This window comes from Plectropomus leopardus, chromosome 12 (assembly GCF_008729295.1).
Source record: "Plectropomus leopardus isolate mb chromosome 12, YSFRI_Pleo_2.0, whole genome shotgun sequence".
NCBI classification, from domain to species: domain Eukaryota; kingdom Metazoa; phylum Chordata; class Actinopteri; order Perciformes; family Serranidae; genus Plectropomus; species Plectropomus leopardus.
Genome location: NC_056474.1, coordinates 26,871,406 through 26,892,457, shown reverse-complemented (window position 1 = coordinate 26,892,457; position 21,052 = coordinate 26,871,406). Strand labels below are relative to the sequence as shown.

Genomic DNA, 21,052 nt, shown 5'->3' with positions numbered 1-21,052 from the left:
ATTAACGAGTTACAGCAATCCATATGGCTGGATACAAAAGCATGAATGAGAGTTTGTGCATTGCTGAATGAAAAAGATCATTACTGCTGCAATATTCCTTATTTTTACAGATAGCTGATTTAGTGACGTTGCTAAAATGTTCACAGAAGTTTTTGGACAGAAACAATGATTATTCCCTGATTTCAAAGGTCTAGCTTTTACTAATCTAAATGGTAGTTTATAAAACAAACTTGACCCAACCAGCCAAAGCATTTGTACAGTTTTTCAGAAACATTGCTTCATGTAATCATTTTTGGAACAAGATGGGTGGGTAGCTACCTGAGTTCATCTGATAGGACTATGGGGTGAGTAAAGGCTGATTGTTGATTGTACTTAGAGCTTTTCTGGGTGTTGCACATCAGGCTATGCTCCAGATGGTTCTCGATAATTTTTGTGTTGAGGGCCCCTGAATTGATACACATTAGGTCAGGGAGCACCATTAGATAAAAATTTGGTTCAGGGATCTCCATCAGAAAAAGATTTGGGTTGTTAGATATGATTAAGACCAGAAACAAAGATTATACTGTGACATCACTCACTGGTTTAGGGACTGCCATTTTGAAGTCTCAAATTTGGCTTTTTGGTCATCGCCATCTTGGCTTTTTGGAGTCAGAGGTAAACATATTTCGACAAGAGGTTGGAGCTGTGGAGAAACGAGGGATGGATCTGACTCAAAGACTGTGGTGATGCCTTAAAGACTGCCCATCAGCCCAGCCTGCCCTTAAATGTGGGTCAATTTGGGTCTTAATGAAGCAGGCACAGATGAGTGATCAAAAAAATCACCACTGTACAGTGGTTATGAATTTTTAAGTTAACTATAGAGACCAAAAACCATTTCCTTTCTTTTGTACCAGGCTGTAAACATGTTTGTTTATGCTTTAAAGTTGGGCATTTTAAGAAGGAGGTCTATGGGGATTTACTCACTTTTGGAGCCAGCCTCAAGTAGCTATTCAATGAACTGCAGTTTTTGGCTCTGTGCATTGGCTTCCTTTTTCAGCCTCTGAGGTTTCCACTTGACCAGAAGTCATACAGTTGGGGAGATAACCACGACAAGCCATATGTTCAGAATACTGACTCTTAACTCACATTGGACTCACTTCTATAGTGGATTAAATGGTGGAAATAAACTATTTCTCATTTTTCCCCATGCTTCTGGGGCCCCCTGGACCTGGAACTCCCTCAAGGATCCCTAAGGGTTCCTAAACCCTTGGTTGGCATAGGGAATTGAGCCTTGATGACCTAAAAACTCCATTCAAGGGAACATTTCGATGTTACACATGCTGAACAATCACTAGCAGAGCCGCTAAAAGTGCTCCAAAAACAGATTGTAACTTCAGCTCATGTTCCTCCCCTCCCTCACAGCCAGTAATGAACTCAGCCGCCCGCTCTGACTGAGCAATATGCTTTTGCAGGATATCGAAGAGCCGCGGTTCAGCCTGAATACACTTGCCCTTGCCTGCCCAGACAGAATGGCACTTTTTCAACTCAGTCCTTTCTTTTTTTTCCTCCACTCACTTGTCCCTGCTGCCATTGCCAATGCAGGAAATCTAAGCACGAGCGTCTGTGTGTCGGTGGCAGCGCCTGGAGGATCAAATCTAAACGGCCGTAACCTTTCATAATAAAAGACAAGGCCGCTGTCCGTGGTGCTGAAATCACTCTGCCGCTCTGTGAATGTGCCGTTTCTGTTTATCAGCGGCGGAAATTACACCCAAAGTTACAACAATCGGTACAAGGCGGGGGCGAGACCACCCAAATTATGTTTTGAAAGTGAATGGAGAATAACCCCCCCCCCCCCCATCCTTCTTTTTTCTCTCTCACTCCTGCACGCAGAGACACAGAGACAGAGAGAGAGAGAGAGAGGAAGAGAAAGGGGGAGGGAGTCAAGTCAAGCAGGGATAATTAGAGGAGTGGGTCACTACTGGGAGATAACATCCGCGTTGAGGGAAAAAAGGGAAAACGAATCAAAGCCGCATAACAATATCAGAGGAGGGAGATAAGAGTCTAAATCGACCACCATCAGCGCTGACGTCCGGCGTTGGCAGAAGCGAGCAGTTTCCTCTCAGCATCCAATTACAATGGACGAGGAGCTCAGCCTGTGTGGACTCTAAACCGCTGCCCAGTCAGGAGCGAGTCGAAAGAAAGCGGAGAGGAGGGAGGCAAAACAATGCTGAGGCTGATTTTTCTGCAGTGATTTTAAGTGGGATTCATCTTTTTTTTTTTTTAAATTCTTTTATTTTTTTTCTTTCTTGCCGCTCGAGCAAGTGGAGCTGCCAAGATCAAGTGCACGCACGCAGGGAGACGGTAGGTCGCAGTTGTGTGTTGGGGAAAAGGGGACCGCGCGCGCATGGGATAGTAGAGCTTCTCAAATGTTGTTTGTCAGGGGTATCATTTAGTATGATGGACTCCAATTTGATCAAATAAGAGCACCTGAAGGCTGTTTTTGTATTTGCACTTGGGAGATTTTAGCGCGGGAGTGGAACAAAAGCTCTGAATTCAGATGTGTTTTATATCCAGGATTATATTATACTGAGATAACTTAAAATGAAATTCAACAACACAGCATTACATTGGCACTTAGGTAGACCTGATAACACCGTATCAATCATGCCCTCATTATTTCATGTTAATGGTAAATAAATATTTGATATAGGTCAGTGGCCAGTATTGGTCACACTACTGATATGAATGGGGTGCGTAACTCTCAGTATAAAGCAAAACAATAGAAAAAGCAGAAGAAACTACAGACTCCGAAATTAAGGCTCACTGCTGCAGACAGAAGCATATCTACTTAATGTTATTATGCCATGCTCATAATTAACAGTCTAGTACATGCAATCCAATACAACAGCTCTGCCATAACATCTATCATTACCATAATGTGCAATTTTTAATGTCATTACTGTATATATGTAAATTGGATTATATGATTATTACTAAGATCATACATTTATATTGTACTTGACTGCATATATTAATATAATATATGAGTAAAATACAGTCCAGTACAACACCATCAATAATAGAGACCTCAGTGTGTTAAACATATAATTAGATTAACAGCTTTGAGACTTTAATGGAGCATTGTAGGTATCATAAAAGTAGACTTTTGTTGCCGAATAGCTGTATTGGATTGCATTAGACTGTAAACATGGCCTTAATAAAGTAGAATGTGGAGGCACTTCAAATATATTTTAAACCCTGGGGAGGGAGTTACGATTTTTTGATTTAGCTTAGGGCAGGAGATGAGACATTAAAATGTTGTATTTTGTATTTAGTTTAAATACCCTCAAACCCCCAAACTTGCAAGAAGGTTTAAAAGACAAAAAAAATCACACACAAAAAAAATCACTCAATTTCTTACAGCCAGAAATGTTTATTTATGGTGGAGGAAGGGTCATGCATTTTCTATTTTCTTCCAGTCACTCAGAAAAGCTCAAGGAAAAATATTTGTAGCTGTGGGGAGGGTCATGATATAAGAAAAAACAAAAGTTACACTTCAGCCACTCCACGACTCTGATAAATAAAGTACAGTCCCTAACAGTCTTGAATGTTGGATTCTTTGCAGGGCTGTTGTTCTAGTCTGCATTGTTTTTTTGGCGAGGTGTATCTAATGAACTCAGTCTCAATCTACTACATATCCCATAATAAGAACTAACTAACCATGCTGATGTGTTGTTGTTAATTGGTCTTGCTGCTTCTCTTATAAACACAAATCAAAAGCTTTAAAAAAAAGTCATAACCAATGTGTCACAGCACTGATCCATTATAAGGTTGTCCACAGTTTTTGCCCATCATGCCGCAGTACTAAAGCACTAAAGCAGCAGTCTTAATCTCAGAATACAATTTACAGACAAACTATAGCAATTTTCACCGCAGAGCCACTGTGTATTCAAATCACACGGGAATATTAAAGTGATACTGTTGTGATGGGGAAAAATGAAGCATAATAAGATCACTGCTGAGCACAGCAAAGCACACACCCTCTAGGAATCTGGCAGGAATATTACATTGACACTATGGGAGATGCCAGGAGGAATAGAGTGTGATTAGGTCACACTGGGAAGACCGTCATGTTTTCTAATTCTGACTTCAGTTTCTCCCTTTATGTCTGACTTTTAATGCACGTCCCTCTGGTTAATTGCTATTCCGCACATGAAGAAGTGTGGAGCCAAACAGTGGGCCCCTAGATAGGACCTCGTTTGTTTAACTCGGAGGGTGGGGTGTCTGATCCGTGCGGACAAGTTGACTCCTTATGCCTGCAGAGATGTTTAATTTTTCATTGGCTACTGTCTGCCAGACAATGATGACTGAAATCTCTCTTGGCTGTAATTCTATAGCACGAACCAATTCTGAGAGCAATACGGTGAGATGGCAAAGATCAGCTGAAATAAGAAATGCATGAGGAAAAAAACATGATTACTTTTACGGTTTCATTATTTCCTGACAGACTTTTCAGATAGCCACAATATAGGCTACAAGCCAGAGTGTTATTTGACATACATCGGACATCCATCACTCACAGTGAGCAGACGCTGTCACTTCCATGGCAACAAAGAAACATAATTTATGAGGATTCAATGACTCCCGCTGCAGACACCACTGCACACCCAGTATTACTGAAATGCAATATAGTGGGATGATAAGCAATCGTTATTGAAGCATTGCAAAGCATTTCATTCTTGAACACACCACACAAACTGTCCCACACACTTTTATTGCTGCTTGAGTAATACCTGCACTTTCTACTGAACTGCCATAAAAGGGAGTCATATTTATAATTTAGATTCAGCCATGTGGAACAGCGAGGGGAAACACAATATTGCAACAGCTTAAAAGAAAACAACAAATTCATTCATGTGAACACTTTTTTTTATCACAATAGGGGGTGCTATTAAAATGGAAGGGGTCACTCTGTTTCTGGAAGATGTGACTGGCTGCCATCCATCTCCCAACCTGTCGAATCTCATCCATCCATTACAATGTGTAACCAAAACTACTGAGTGACAGCTAAATGTGATTTGACTTTTGCTTCCTTCATTACGGCACCGTCACCCAGTCACTGGCATAAATACACAGCAGGGTTACTCTACTTGCTTTGCTTGGGGGCCACTTTTGCAAAAAGACAGCAGGCCAGGGGCCAGTCGCCACAGCCCCATATACTTCTTCATTTTAGGACATGTCTAGGATTTTAAGATTTGTCAAGGATTTCAGGACATCTCTCGGATTTTAGGGTGTTTCAAGGATTTTAGAATCTTTCTAGGATTTCAGAAGTTTCAAGGATTTTAGAATGTTTCCAGGATTTTAGGAAATTTCTCTGATTTTTTGGACATTTCAGGACTTTTCTGGGATTTTAGGACATTGCTAGGATTTAGGATATTTCTAGGATTTTAGGACATTATGGGCTTAGCTAGGACCTCTGTCGGGGGAGGTGGGTGATCCTCCACTGGCACCATTTTTAACAACAAACTCTTTTTTAATGCCATTTCATGCACTCTGGCACCTCACATATACTCAAACTACAAAAACAACTTCCAGTGTGAATCACTTTATTTTTATTGTGAATTAGAAAATGCCTAGGGGGCCACCTGCCCTGGCATGCTTTCGTGAGCCAGATCTGGCCCATAGCAGTTGACTATCACTGATATACAATATAAAATATGTGCAAAAAGATTGATGAAAATTGGAGCAACAGAAATATAAAAATCAAACCATGCATTCTGCTCCGACATTATCCTCATAAATTCTACAGCCCCTCAGATGAAGCTACTGTGAGTGAAATAGCTCTGATCGATTGCATCAACCAACCTCTACAATTAGAATGGACAGTGTGCATGTGTGAGAGAGACAGAGAGAGACTACAGAAAACTGACATTTGAAAAGGAGGGGGCACGAGAAATCAGAAGAAAGAACAGGAGTTAAGTGTCAGACAGGTGGCGTTGACACAGATTCATTTGAAATGTGAAGAGCTGGAAACACTGAAAGGGTGACATAATTTGCTGCAGCTGTCGGCGTCGTGTATTCAGGTTGCCTGAATACAATGACTGACAAAGACACACAAACACAGACCTTGATGTTGCATTTACTTGTACTGCTTTTCTAGTAGAAAAACAAGATGACTTTAAAGTCCAGAAAAAATGGCATTTAAAAAGTGTGTAGCTTAAGTATTGAAGTGAGACAGCACAGGAAGACTGGATATATTTTGAGAGAAATATGATTTGATCATTGTGTCAAAACAAACACAGTCAGGTTAGCAGTATCCGTCAGGGAAAGAGAGATGAAGCTCATTATATGCTCAATGTAGTTGCTGAAGCAGTCCACTGTTAAATGCCTTGCGCATAATCTGGAGCTGTCACTGATACCACCTTCCATACAGTGAATCAATTCTAGCCCATAAGGTGGACAAGGTCCACAAGTCAGTGTTGAAAGAACAAAGCATACCATGCGCCAATGAATAATGACACAAACCATCAGGAAACATACCTTATATGACAAGAATGTTTCCATCTCACTCCCTCTTGATGTTTATCTACTTTCCTAACGTATGTTGTGCACCGACAGGTTGCGATGCCGATTCAGCATGTTGAATTGGCATTGCAAGATAAGATTAAAAAAAAGCCGACTAGGACTGATGAGGGCCAACGGTGTGGGATACACCACAGCGAGTAGGGTGACATATACTCATTGAACTGAAGGATTTATTGCCAAGTTGGTTTTTGCTCACAAAAAATTGCTTTGGTTGTTGGTGCATGCATTAAACAAACAGTAAACGTATCAAGAGAAATAAAAAGTAAGGCAAAGTACCCGCAATGTACTGTAAATGCAAAGTACCAAAACATAAGACATACGAAGAATGTAGATGTTTCAGAGTAAGAAAGCTGTGCAGTTTTGTAAAGGATGTGCAGAAATATTTAGCAGGTGATGTGCAAAAGTTCACAGTAAAGCAAATCTGCAATGTGCAAGGATAATAGTACAAGATGTGTGTTATAGTAACGCATAACAAGTGTCTTTGGGGGGGTTAAGAGACTATGTCAATGGAGGCTCCGGGTTGACAGCACAACATTGACAAACAGCTGACCTTCGACTTTTTGTGTTTGTTTGTTATTGTTTTTTTGCGGCTCTCGTTTGAAAGGTTTTATAAATTCCAACTCATGGCTTTAAGAATGGTTAATGTTTTACTAATCCAGCTTAATTTACTGGCAATTCATTAAAATGTAAATCAAGCACTCTTTTTCAGTTGAAAATATCAATATACATGGGTATTAAGTAGTGTTGTTGATTGATTCAGGTCCAACTCTTGACATCTGAGAGCGAAGTATTAAAATTCCACATATCATGTATAAACATGCATAGTGACTGTGCTCTAAAGGCTGAAACCTGGCTTTTGCAATTGAATTATGCTATTGACTGATCCTGGTAGCAGGACCCTGCTTTCATCACCAACTGAGCCCCCTGTCAATAATCTCTCACCAAATGAATACTTTGTGTGTGTGTCAGGGGCAGGGAGGTGCTGTGGATCAAGAGGTGGCACAGTCTTTAATAAAGACAACTTCTGGATTGCCAGGTTGCAAAAACTCCTTTTGGACTGTGTTTATTTATCCCTTTGATTTCTTACTAATGCATTCATATAATTAACAAGTCATTAATACAAGATTAATAAGAAGCTAATAAATGGATTTTGGTCTTTTGCAGCACTTTTTCCAGAGGATAAACTTCCTGCTGTCCAGTCAAAGGGATTTTTCATAACCCAAAAGCTGTGCTTAATAACAGCTTGAAACTGATCTATAAAGCTCAAGTAAATTATGTATTAACCATTAATAAAGCCATTAGTTACAGTTCATAAAGAATTTATAATGGGTTTCTTATTTAAAAGTAATCTCTTCTAAATTATAAACAATCTATGATAGCCTCAAACTATGAAAGTGATGATTGTGTAGATGGCTGTAAAAGAGACTTTCACCATGTGTTTGTGCATGTGCTTCTTTGTTAATCATTGTATTGAGGCAGATAGTGAAAAGTCTGGCTGCATAAATTGTGTTGTCTTTCACAAGGGGTGCCCTATTTTGCATTATATCCTTTTCATCTGTACAAATACATTCCTCTCGAAAATCAATACATCTGTGCATAATATTTTAGTTGTTTTGAAGTCATACATTTTTTTTACACAGCGTTTGCAGCATTTCCTCTGTTTAGTCATGCAGATAAAGCAGTGGATTTCAGAGGAGAAGAAAGCCCAGAATAACAAAAAGAGAAAGTCACAGGCCTAGAAGAGGTTTACGATCTCTCTTTAAGCTTTGAGCGATGATGATGTGACATTACAATCACCCTTCCTGGACAGTGAGTGCATAAAAGTAAATCTTGTGTGGAAAATGGATATTGATTATGCAGTCATACAGTTGCCATTGTGCTTTTACTTCTCAATTATCGGTTGCAAATCAAATCAAACCGCGAGGAATTTCAAAGCAAAAATATGTTCATTCTTATACGATTACAGCGATATATTCATTAGTCTGAATCATTGCTTTTCACTGTGCATCGAGCAAATAGTGTGACTAGAGCTGCAGCCTATAAAGCATCCTTTTGCTTCAGACAAAATCTGGCTTTCTGGGTTGCTTTGAGCCTCTGTGCAATTTTTATCAATAACCTTTGAGCTTTTCTGCTGGCCCGCTTAACTCCCAACAACAGTCTCGACATCTTGGACTAACCTGTCACTGCAGTTTATCATGTGAACTCTTATAAAGCAAAGATCTATCTAGTTTCTTTAAGTACGGGGAGATGGAGTGAGGAGTTTTTAGACTAAATGCTCCGCTGGGAGAAGACGCGAGTGCTGCCGATGCTGCTCAGAGGATGATTCTGCTTGTGGTAGCCTGACAGTGTGCCACAAAACACACAAGCATTTCAGCGATAAACATTCACTCATTTACTTTGTTTCTCCTTAACACAGATATTCACAAATGCAACCCCAAGACAAACACACACACACACACACACACACACACACACACACACAACATCTGCTTTCATGGTGAAAATCAATGTCTGCGGAGCCCAGCTGGACAGAGTAGTAGCAGCAAAATAAAGAAATCAATGCAGGCTTATTAACTGAGCAGAGCTTCCTTTACCACTGACACCAAAATGTGTGTGTGTGTGTGTGTTTGTATCTGTCTGTGTCTGTAAATGATGATGGCTGCTGCCGGTTGTGCGAGTACATAACTATGTCTGCCAGTCAGAGTGTGTGTCCCTGAATGTTGGTGGCTAGTGTACAAGTGTTACTTTGTAGGCATGCTCTGCATGTTTATGAGCTTGTGTGTTTGTGTGTTTTTGTGTGAGACTATCGCTCAAAGTCAGTGTGTTACTCTTGGGTTAGTGCCACAGTGTTCTCCCCGTGCCTTGGCCTCAGTCTATTTGTGGACAAAAGGATGCTCTGAGACAAATGATTTAGCACCTGTCAGTCAGCGCAGAAGGACGAGAGATGAGAAAAGAAAGAGGTCAGAGACGAAGGAAGGTGGGGGAAGGGAAATCATGGAGGCTTTCAGAGAAACCATGAAGGAAAAAAGGTAGAGGAAGAAAGTTCAAGCGAGAGAAAGAGAGAGTTGGGCTAAAAGAGAATTTACGATTTAGCTCGGGGTCATCACATAGCTCAAGTTCCTGTGAGCAATTTTCCTCGGGAAATGACAGCTTCTATTTCTGTTGAGTTGTTTGCCTAACACCGGCTCGCAGGAACTGTGCCTGGCCTTCAGGCCCTGCGAGCAGACCTTCTCTCATCACAAGAGTTACCATAACAACGGATGAGGCCAACCTGCACCGGTGGCAGCGCAGGGATGTGAACTTTGCTTCTGCCTCCAGCACTCCTGACTGTCTGCTGCACCTCCGACACATCAACACCCACCCTTTTTGGAAAAAAAAAAAAACATAACAGTGCAATGCTGTGAATTTTCTACTCTGTTAAAGGGATAGTTCAGATTTTTTGAAGTGGTGTTGTATGGGGAACTTATGCATGGACAGTATATTACATACAGCAGATGTCAGTCAGCATGCCTCCAATGTAGTGAAGCAGGCTCCAAGTGTTTTATATGTAAAATGTTAATGTGACAGGTAGCCATTAACGAAATGCAGTGGAAAAAAAGGGTCACAATTCCACTCTTAAATGCAGTTGAGTGGAAGCATAAAGTAGCATTAAAGGGATAGTTCAGATATTATGAAGAGGGGTTGTATGAGGTGCTTATTCATAGTCAGTGTATTACACACAGCAGATGGTGTTCAGAACAGGTAGCTAAACAATCTATTGCTGTGCATTGGGCTGACCATAAAACATATTTTAGCCACCTAAAAAAATTACCACTTAAAAAAAAATCAATATCAGTCAAAGTGTACGGAGAGTATTTTCACAGCTTTACCTAGATGTCAGAAAGTGATTTCTGACAGGAAAATGACGCCTTTATATCGCTTTCTCTAAAGCCAGACTCTGGTAAAAAAGGCAGTGATTTTAGTTCACTGGACACAGGAGCTGCTGCTCTACCAACACATTCTCCTCCCAACTTGTCACCTGCTCTACAGTGGATTTCTGCATCTACATATTACATTTTAGGTATCCCTCTGTGTCTGCTGTTTACATTCTGGGATTCTGCTTCCATGACATCAACAAATGCACATGGTGGGATTATGTTTAGACAACACGAGCACATACCAGAATGTACCGCATGCACATGCTGGCACGGATGGGTAGGATGATTAGAATTAGGCAACAAGGGCACAGACAGTGAGGATTAGGGGAAGAAGCAACACTGTACTGAATGAAAGTCTGTTGTTTGCGGGACCCATCCACCACCCCTCTCACCCACCAAATAGGTGCCCCTGTGCGCCTTATATAATGCAGTTACTGGTAGTGTTTTAACCTGAAGCTGTCCTGCTGCGTATCACGTGCATGCAGCAGATTCCGTCTGATTGTGTTCTCAAGTGACACCAACTGTGCGCATGTAATGCAGATGAGTTTGGAATGAGCTGGCTGGCTCTACCTTTGCCTCAACGGGTTATGTTGCTTGTGTTATTGTGTTGCATTTAAAAGGGTTATTTTGGATTCACCAGAGTCACACAACAGCAGAACTAACTGATAGGGGCAACAGTTAACCAACAGCTCCTGTGTTCAGGGAGCTAAAATTCCAGTTTTTCTTAATGGAGTCTGGTGGCTTTGATAAAGAGCATAGATTGTGGAATGAAGCCATTAATGGCTTCCCTGTCATAATGGGCTGCCTGAGATTACGGTAAAATAGTGAAAATACCCTCAATATAGCATCCACGTAAACTGATATTGATTTTTTTAGGTGGGACTTTTTTGTAGGTGGCCAAAATACTTTTTTGTTGCTGACTCCCATCCACAGCAGTACATTAATTAGCTTCCTTGGCAGTACTCCAGCTTGCTTCTCCAAACTGGGACCATTCTGACTGCCATATAGTGTAGTATATGATATTATTCCAATTTTATTTTTACATGCATGTCTTACTATGTCTTTATGTCTTCCATGTCTTGATGTGAAGCACTTGGTCATATAATGTCTTTCTTGTAAAGCACATTGGAATGCATTTCTTGTGTAAAAGCGGCTACGCAAATAAAGTTTATTATTATTATTATTAGGTAATAGACTTACTACAGACAAGTAATCAATACAAAGCCACTTAAAAAAATCAGAACTATCCCTTTAATGTTCGTCCAGCCACACTGCTGATTGTTCAGCAGAAGGTGATTTGTCTGGAGCGTGAAAACAAAGCGCTATGTTAAGAATAAAGACACAATTCTAATTTCAGAAACAAACAAACTTCCAAGTTGCTGCGAACTCCAGTGCACAATCATGTTTGCAGAGCCTCAGTGTGTCGATGCATGCTCAGAGCGAGATACTGAATGCTGAACAGGCTTTGTGTGACATGCAGTTTAATGGATTTCTTTTTTGGCATTTGTTGACTGACATCTGCCCTGGCAGGTTCTCTCCAGCTGTTCTCCCTTTTAAATCCATGTACACAACATTATGCTCTAATCATCCTATTTACACATTTCCAACCCAGTCGATAGAGATGTATTGCTGACCTCGTTTTTTAACAGCGAACAAAGCAGCCCCCCTCTATGAAAACGTCAACAGTGCTGAGAGCGGCTTAGCTAACAAGCATCTGATTGTGCAGATTACGCATGTTCCGCAGAGGATTACTGAGACTGAAATGAACAAATTGACCTCTTACCACTGAAATCCCACATCAGCATGACAAAAGATGAGCGTGGTGAGGGCAAAATCTGGAATAGTGGGAGCGTGTACTGTAAGACAAGTCAGCAGCATTATTTAAAGAAACCTCTCCCTGAATGTTTTATTTTTGTTTCTGTTTGCAGACCCCAATAGCTCCATAGGTGATTCTCGTCTCTACATCTCATCAGGCTCGCACTAACACTGAATGCTATTGCTGCTCCGGCTTTTTAAAGACGGAGTAAAACTGAAATGAGCGGCGAAATGCACAAGCTATTTTCTCTACCAGGCAGGGTGTCATTTGCATTGATGTTGGCCTCATATTCTACAACAATATAAGCATCCTGTTCCATGTGTATTCTTAGCCAAGGGCGGGCGAGTGTCTTCCTCTCTGCCTCCTGTCTGACACTTTTCAAACAAGTCAAAGCTATTTAAAAGTCATCTCATCGTGAGAAGTAACAAAAAGCTCAATGACAGACCAAGGCCTTATTCAAAATTCAATTTTTGTGCTTTCTCTCCCTGACAATAGAAGTACATAATTTTTGCTCCACGCTTGTTTGGAGAGCTCTAGAGAGGAAATGGCTTGCTTTTTGTTAATAAGTGTCTCTGTGTTTTTTGCAGAGAGAAGACGATTGAACAGCTTATGTAGGTCACATTGCATTAATCTAGTTGGCTATCCTTGTAAATGCGCTCTAAATCAAACATGCAATATTAAAATCCAGTTCATTGCTCATTGGCTTAATAATGCAGAGTGGCTGCGATGAGAATGACTTCTCAGCCGGCGAAAAAGTGATCCTAGTGCTTTTGCACTTAGGCGGTAAATTACTGGTCTGGATTATAACAGTACAAATGAGACGCGCTTGATATCAATCTGACAGTTCAAACAGCGTGCAAACTGAATATTTATCAGTCACAGTGTATTTCAGGCACAGGACCCTTTCATCACTCATCAGTAATGAGATCTGTGTGCATTCTAGTAATTAATAAACTAGATGATCTCCGAGAGCGAGATGTAAATGCTATCAATTATCTGTCTGGGCGATTCTGCAGTCTTAAGCAAACTGGAGATTTCACAAGTCAGACAGGCTTAATGGGATATGGAAACACGGCCCGGGTGCACATGAATGTTTTATAACAATGTGAGACTTTAGCTTGGATCAATGAGATGTGTGCACTTCTCCACTGGATGAAGATTCTGTGGAACAGGGCGACAAAGTACAATAAATCTACCTGCTGTCACCAGAGCAGAGTGACGGGGATCAGTGTGACATTTTAACATGTATTTTATCTCCAGGCCTTTCTGTATCTTCATGCGATCTTCTGCCGATTGTGAACGCTGCTGGGGTTGCATGATATTGGATGTCCAAACGTGAACTGCAGAGCGGAACAATAAATCCCTCCCAGCCTGTATAGAAATAAAAAAAAGTGTACGGATGAGTTGCTCGGTGATGGGTTTATATCAAAGAAAGATATTGCTGTAAGGTGCAAGCGAGCAGCCGACGCTGATGTTTTTGATCAGATGATTAGAGCTGCTTGCCACTTGAGGTTTGCTTTGAGAAAGTAAATATGCTTTCTGAGATTATAGGGGTCAGAGCAGAGCATCTTTGCTGCACATTTACGTGTGTGTGTGTCTTCGTATGACAAAGAGAGAGACAGAAATAGAGGGAGTGTGTTTGCGCATGCATTAAAAAGACAAGAGAGAGGTCCTTGAGGCAACCTGCACATCTTTTATCACATCTTTAATTAATTGAAGCCCATAATAGAAGCTGCTGCAATTCCACTGAATAGACACAGTTGAAAGGAAAACAGACGTGGATAAGGAGATACTCTTATGTTTCCCCTGCCATTTCACAGCCATCTGCATATGCAACAAATCTGCAGCCACTGTCAATCTTTGCTTTGTGGGGGAAACACATTACCGCGGAGGAAAACAGTTTGTTGATATAACTGATTGCTTTCTCTCTCCAGGTTTTGCCTCTGAAGGTCTAAAAAACCGCCATGGTGCTCTTGCGGTTCTCCAGGCTTGTCCTCATCATAGGGGCCCTCGTCCCTCGACTGTCTGTGGGATGCCCCTCCGGCTGTCGCTGCTACAGCCTCACAGTAGAGTGCGGATCTCTGGGGGTCAAAGAAATCCCACAGGGCGTCTCCTCTGTTACCGAGGTCAGTCGGACGATCGACAGCACTAGCTGCCGGTGCATTGCAGCCTGACCCCCTTCTCTGCCCCTGCCTGCACCAGTGGTTTTGTGTCAGTTGACTCCCTCTCTGATCCATCCTTATTACCCTGAAATGATTGTGGTTAATCAATTCGCTGTGACCCCCTTTGATGTAAGCCTGAGGGAGGGGCTGTGCTGTTGGCTGTGTAATTATTCATTCTTGCTCAGAAAGTGACTCTCGCACGCCCTCTGATCATCTGTTGAGAACATGTTTAACACTACACCGTCTTTTCCTCTCGGGTTCAGGCCCCCCAACGTTGCTGCAGCTCATGAATATTAATGCAAAGCATGTCCGCATAAATTGTTCCATTAACCTCAATCAGCAGGTCTATCTCGTCCATCATACTTCACCTCACGGCCCCGTGTTTGCCGCTTTGAAAACCGACAAATGCACATTAGCAATCAAACACACAGCCGTGCATTGTGGGTAGGCCACACAATCTCGCTCCAATCACTCAAACAGTTTCTGATTGCTGACAAACAACTGTCTGTGATTTCTGCAGCGTTTGGTGAGAACTGAACCACAAAATAGGAAACACGCCGCACAATCCACATCCCGATCCTCAACGAGCTCATTCTACACTGTTTGTATTGCCTACATTAACATATATCCAAAGCTCTGCACAGTGCGGCAAGTGCAGATAGCTCTAGCGGTGGCCCCGTTGTTAATGCAATCTCTCCTCATGGTTAATACATTTTTCTACTCAGCGAGCACAGCAGAGCAACAGGCCACGCTCACTTTCTTGTACAAAACAAAACATCGATTCAAACATCACATCTCCTCCTCCGTGTCTCTAATGTAATAAGGTTGTGATCACTCGCCTAATTTCATTTACCCTGTCTCCCCTGCAGACCATCTTCCTCCAGGACAACGCTATAGTGCAGATCCGTCTTCAGGATCTAACTCGTCTTGGCAGCCTGCATTACCTCTACCTTCAGAATAACAGCATCTCAGCCCTGGAGCCTGGCGCCTTTCTGAGCCAGGGGCAGCTGCTGGAGCTCGCACTCAATGGCAACCTCATCCACCTGGTCACCCAGGACATGTTCCGGGGTCTGGAGCACCTCCGGATCCTGTACCTTGCTGGGAACCAGATCACTCGAGTGCAAGACCACACCTTCAGGGGACTGCAGGTTGGAGAGTTAGGATGAAGGAATAAATGCACAAATGGATGTTGGACAGAAATGTTTAATGCTCATTTTGTTTTTAAAAACCTTAAAGCTAATCCCTTTTTTTGGTTAAGTGAAAAAAGCTTAGCATTTAAGCTATCCCAATATGGAATGCCTTTTTATGGATTATATATAATGGCGCCTGCAACTGTAAATCCAATTCATGACAACATGTCAGACTAATCCCTTGCACACAGTTATACAGTACAGACTGAGTCAGGTGGGATTGAGTCATCCTGTCTTTACATTTGACATTTCGTTTTGCCCTCCCTTAACATTTTCTTTCCTCTGCTTTATGTCTTTTTCATCTGCAGCGTCTGCAGGAACTCCACCTGCAAGAAAACAGCATAGAGCTGCTGGCAGAGCAAGCCCTGTCTGGCTTGTCATCTCTGGCGCTGCTGGATCTCAGCAGAAATCACCTCCGTACCCTGGGAGCCTCGTCCCTCAAACCGCTCGTGAGCCTGCAGGTGCTCCGTGTCACAGGTAGGCAAAGCGAGGACAGAGTACAGCACATTATGTCCCACAGTAATATGACAAAACCCTCCAAGACTGAATTAAATTCAACGTGCCCTGGAAAGTGCTTCCATATATTCCACATGAACTGACACTGCTCGAGAATGCGCTGCCGTAGCCACAACCTGCAGGCTCCTGTCAATGAAAATTAAGTGTCCTTAAACATGTTTTACATATCAAAGGCTTCCATCCAACCGTAAACCTTTAATGAGAAAAAAATCCCTCAAAGACACAATTTGAAAGAATAAATTGAAGGAACACTGTCTGAAATTGGACTGCCTAGCCAGGGCAATTAGTCCTGCAATGGGTGCCAAAAGAACTCAAACAAAATTTAAATTATCTGAAGCAAAATACAATTGTTTATAACAATATCACCTCAAGGCCAATTCAGAAGCAGCTCTAACACTTCAATCCTATCACATGATCTTCTCATTTCAGGGACTTATTCCCGAATTTTGGCTCATGGGTGCAGTGCTGCTGGAGCGCACCAGTATAGAATAGAATATATCCTTATTGTCCACCAGGGTGGAAATTTGTCTTCGGCCCCCCACTTTTTTCCTCCAAGTGGGAAAAAAACATATTCTCAGTTAGCATAATCCCGCTGAAATACATTTACACTTTTTTAAGCAGTCTAAGATTCAGTCATCACTAAAGCATATGTCATGCAAAGGAGCCAATAAAAACAAATGGAATGGTCAAAGCTGTGATATTGAAATTTACGATGCATTGACTGATTCATAACATCAACTTGTGGAATGAGTAACATGCAAGGTGCAACCTCGGAGGCTGAAAAACAAAACAAATAAGAAGTCAAAGAAGCCAAAAACTGCAGTTCACTGAACGCCCACTTGAGGCTGGCTCCAAAACAGAATAAATTTGATTTGCACTTCTGGCTCAAAAACAAAACAAGTTAGAGACAGCTGAAATGCCGATCTAGATGCTTCAAAACGGCAGTCCACAAACCTTTGAGGGGCATTCTAAATTAAATAGTTTTTTCTTCTTCTACAGATATCTAGCTGTTAACTTATAAAGATGAAAAGGGTAAAAGTTCATGATGATGTAACATTACTTTAAAAACAATAAAACTAGTCAGTCTAGCTTAGGTTGGCTTCTACTAATGCCAGCTTGCTTACTATCATTGTTGAAATGTTTAGCTCACTGCCATGTAATATTCTCAATATGATGAATGCTTCAAAATGAGCCTCAACTTAGTGCTTGCACACATGGGCACTTATTATAGGTGCACTCTTGTATTTAAAGAACATAGCACTACACCTCTGGGTTCAAGGTTCATTCTCATCCTTGGAAACAGTAGTTGACAAAACCATACACATGGTTTACCTCTGCCACCCTTGTCTGCCTCTCCAGAGAATCCTTGGCGCTGTGATTGTGCTCTGGGATGGCTGAGAACCTGGATAAGCGAAGATGGACAGCGTCTGTTGAGCTCTGCCGAACAGCGTCGACTGATGTGCTCTGAGCCGCCTCGCCTCTCCCACCTCAGCCTGGTGGAGGTGGCTCCCAACAGCCTGGTCTGCATCCCCCCTGTGGTGCAGCTCGAGCCCAGCCATCTGACTGTGCGACTCGGGGAGAGCCTCCGAGTCTCGTGCCAGGCTTCCGGATACCCTCAGCCTCAGGTGACCTGGAAAAAAGCCTCCCATGGCAAGGCCCAGTTATCCCCTCGAGGTCTGGTTCAAGAGGTGGGACCAAATGGTGAGCTCTTCAGGCCTGGCGCTGGAGGAGTGGTGACAGCCTTGCCCTCCAGTAGTGGAGGGATCAAGGTTGGAGGTGTTGGAGGAATCCAGGGACTTGTGCGAGGGACAGAGGAGGGCGGTGAGAGGGACAGCTTTGATCCAGACATGGGCAGCGGCATGCTGTTCCTCAGCAATGTCACTGTAGCGCATGCCGGGCGCTACGAGTGTGAAGCCTGGAACCCTGGTGGTGTAGCCAGAGTTACCTTTCATCTGGCTGTCAACATGTCCTCGTCTTCGTATTCATCCCAGCTCTGGCCTCGTTTGAACATGCACTCCTTTGTTTCCTCTTCATCTAACTCCTTCTATCAGCCAGAGGTTCTGGATGTTAGCCAGGAGCTGCTCTATGAACAAGACAGCATGGACTTCTATGCTCTTGGCCCTGCTACGCAGACCGCCATCGCCATTGGCATCTCCTTGCTAGCACTCACTGCCGTCCTCCTCTTGATTATGATCTACACTCGTCACCAGCAGTACCGCAAAGAAGAAGGCGGATCCTACTGTACCAGCAAGGAAGAAAGCATCCTCTATGTGAATGACTACTCCGACGGACCCACCACCTTTGCGCAACTGGAGGAGTACCGTGACGACCACGGCCACGAGATGTACGTACTAAACAGAACCAAGCCTGTCCTGGGCTCCACTTCATCCAGGTATCCAATGATGACTGGGTTTGTCCAGCAGAAGGGTATGAAGGAGGCTCTCCTGGACCATGAAATGGTGCAGACTTTGACCAGATCGGGAGGATTGGGGCTTCGCAGAAACCCAGCAGATGGAGGAGAGGGACCCCTAACAACAGATCCAGAGGAACTCTTCCTCAGTCAGAGTCTCCTCTTCGGATCACAGGTTGCTTACGAGATCCACTGCTAAGGGGTTTTAACTGTGTTCTAACATTAAACAATATGTTGTTGGACTTAGTGAAAGACATTAAAGGAAATCAGCTTGGTGCAATAGTTTTAAGCATCACATCATTATGTGGTCTTCAAAGAGGGGAGAGCATCAATAATTGGTTGCTTTTGATCATTATCAGCCTCTCAGAGATCCTCGTCTGATTGATTGCACGACATTAAGATGGGTCAGAGTGATGAACGGTGATATTTAGGAAAATGACCATACCTTTCTGTCTTGAAAAAAAAAAAACCCTTTAAGGATAATCATGAGTGGCTAACTTTATCTGAAATGGTTTGCTTTGACAGTTCATCTAAATCCTGACAAAAGAGGCTACAGCACACAATGGCAACTAACAATGTGGATTCAAACAGTGAGTCATATTTTGTACTTCTTGTTTTCTTTTGGTGTGTTATGTCAGTGTTTTGTGAAAATATAATAAAGCTAATTACCACTGTGAAGTGCAGTCGTTCTGTGGACCCTGTTGCAGATCCTGTTAGAATTAGACCTAAACCGATCCTCATACTGAAACTACATTGTCATTACCCATATGTGTGAGTGGGTGTAGGTAGGTGGATTTGTTTGAAGAGGTTCATTATGAATGCAGCAGTCTTTTTGTTTTTGTTTTTACATTTTTACCATTGCAGTGTATTTCTTGATGTTAACATGTCCTGTTTTTGTTGCAACTGTTTTTGTTGCAAAACTAGAACAAGAAATTAACATTTCTATTGTCTGGAATTTAGTCATTTGTGGAATTAATAACATTAACATCAGTCTGTACCAACCATTACAATGTGAATATTTCTACATAATAAAATGTATTTTGAAAGATCCAATGCTTCTTTTCCTTACAAGATCAACGGGTCGCCCTATCACAGCTGTTCTGCTAATACTGTACTGTTAAAAGCTTATTGGATTTCACTGTCTTTTTATTCTTCCCTTCAACCCATTACATGTAGCAGGTGAGTGTGAAAGCTGTGCTTTTATAGACTGTGGCATTCAGTCACTTTTTAGAGGTCAGTCCGTGAGAGGTCCATGGTTCATAAACTCTTAATTCTTTTCCTCTGTGGCTAAGCACTGTAGTATGAAAACTGCTATTGGAAAAGTGTTTTGAAATGGAAGGTCTGTGCGTCATATCAGGACCTAGAGCCATATTGATCCTCAAAAACATGTCAATATTCTTGTCAAAGGACTGCTGCTTTATTTTGTATAGGTGTAACTGTTTTAAATGCTTTTTTTTTTCATGAATAAACAACTGAAGGTCATGTTCACCATCAAAACATTTTATTTTATTAATAGTGCTGCCTGTCATAGTCACGATGATGCATCATTGGAAGTATGTGGCATGGAGTAAAAGACTTGTTAACGTGTTAAAGTTAAAAAATACACCTACAAACATCTCTAAAGCAGATTTATTATCATACTATATCTTGTTTGTTTAATATGTACACAAATAACATATGCTCATACATCCATCATTTGTATGGTCTTTAAAATTAGTGCCCCACAAATGTTGTTTTTTCTGGTAAAGTTAAGTACATCATGTAAAGTTATGTAGACTACGTAAATTGATGTAGGGTTAGGTTTAGGCAAGTTAAGCTACCGTGGTTAGAGAAACATAGTGAGGACGTACCTTAAATTCCCTCCACAAGTGACCACAAGTTGCTGATTTTACACTTCCATTTTAACAAAAAGTTAATTAATAAAGAATTAGTGTTTTTGAAAACCAAGCTAGCATTATTCTCCTGCTTTCACTCTTTATGTCAATCTAAGCTAGTCACTGCCTGGTTCAGCTTTTTACTCACTCGAAAATGCACTCTTAATACACTCAGAAATGAAAGTAGTATTGATCCTTTCTCCTTTCAGAAAGACAGAAAATATTGCTTTGAATATTGATAGGTAATCATGTGATCTCCACACACAGATTCCTGCAATGCACATTCTGTAGGCAATAGTTCAAGATTCTGGTATTGAAAGTGTTTTGGTTTATCGCAGTCCAAGTTGTACTGACCAATCACGTTTGAGCGGCAAGAAAGCAATCTGCGCGGAGAACAAAAGAGAAGGAAATTGGTCAAAATACAAAAGACAAAGTGGCAGTATTTGACAAGTTAGGATGAGAATACATGGTAACAGTGGCAAGTCAGATTTGAACACAATACTATATAACAACTTATCCATAAAGGTGGAAAAATTGTCTTTGCCCATCAGACATTTTATTCAAACATTAAAACATACACACAACCAATAACAACAGCACTGA

The 21,052-nt window shown here is 41.7% G+C and overlaps 1 protein-coding gene across 1 annotated transcript; it reads left to right on the top strand.

Annotated features, from left to right (window-relative positions):
- The first annotated feature begins 2,290 nt into the window (after positions 1-2,290).
- On the top strand, positions 2,291-19,567 carry lrrc24 (leucine rich repeat containing 24). Its single transcript, XM_042498309.1, has 5 exons — positions 2,291-2,340; positions 14,232-14,423; positions 15,329-15,607; positions 15,958-16,126; positions 17,525-19,567. Exons 2-5 carry the CDS (start codon positions 14,262-14,264, stop codon positions 18,772-18,774), a joined length of 1,860 nt encoding a protein of 619 aa, XP_042354243.1. The 5' UTR covers positions 2,291-2,340; positions 14,232-14,261; the 3' UTR covers positions 18,775-19,567.
- The last annotated feature ends 1,485 nt before the right edge of the window (positions 19,568-21,052 follow it).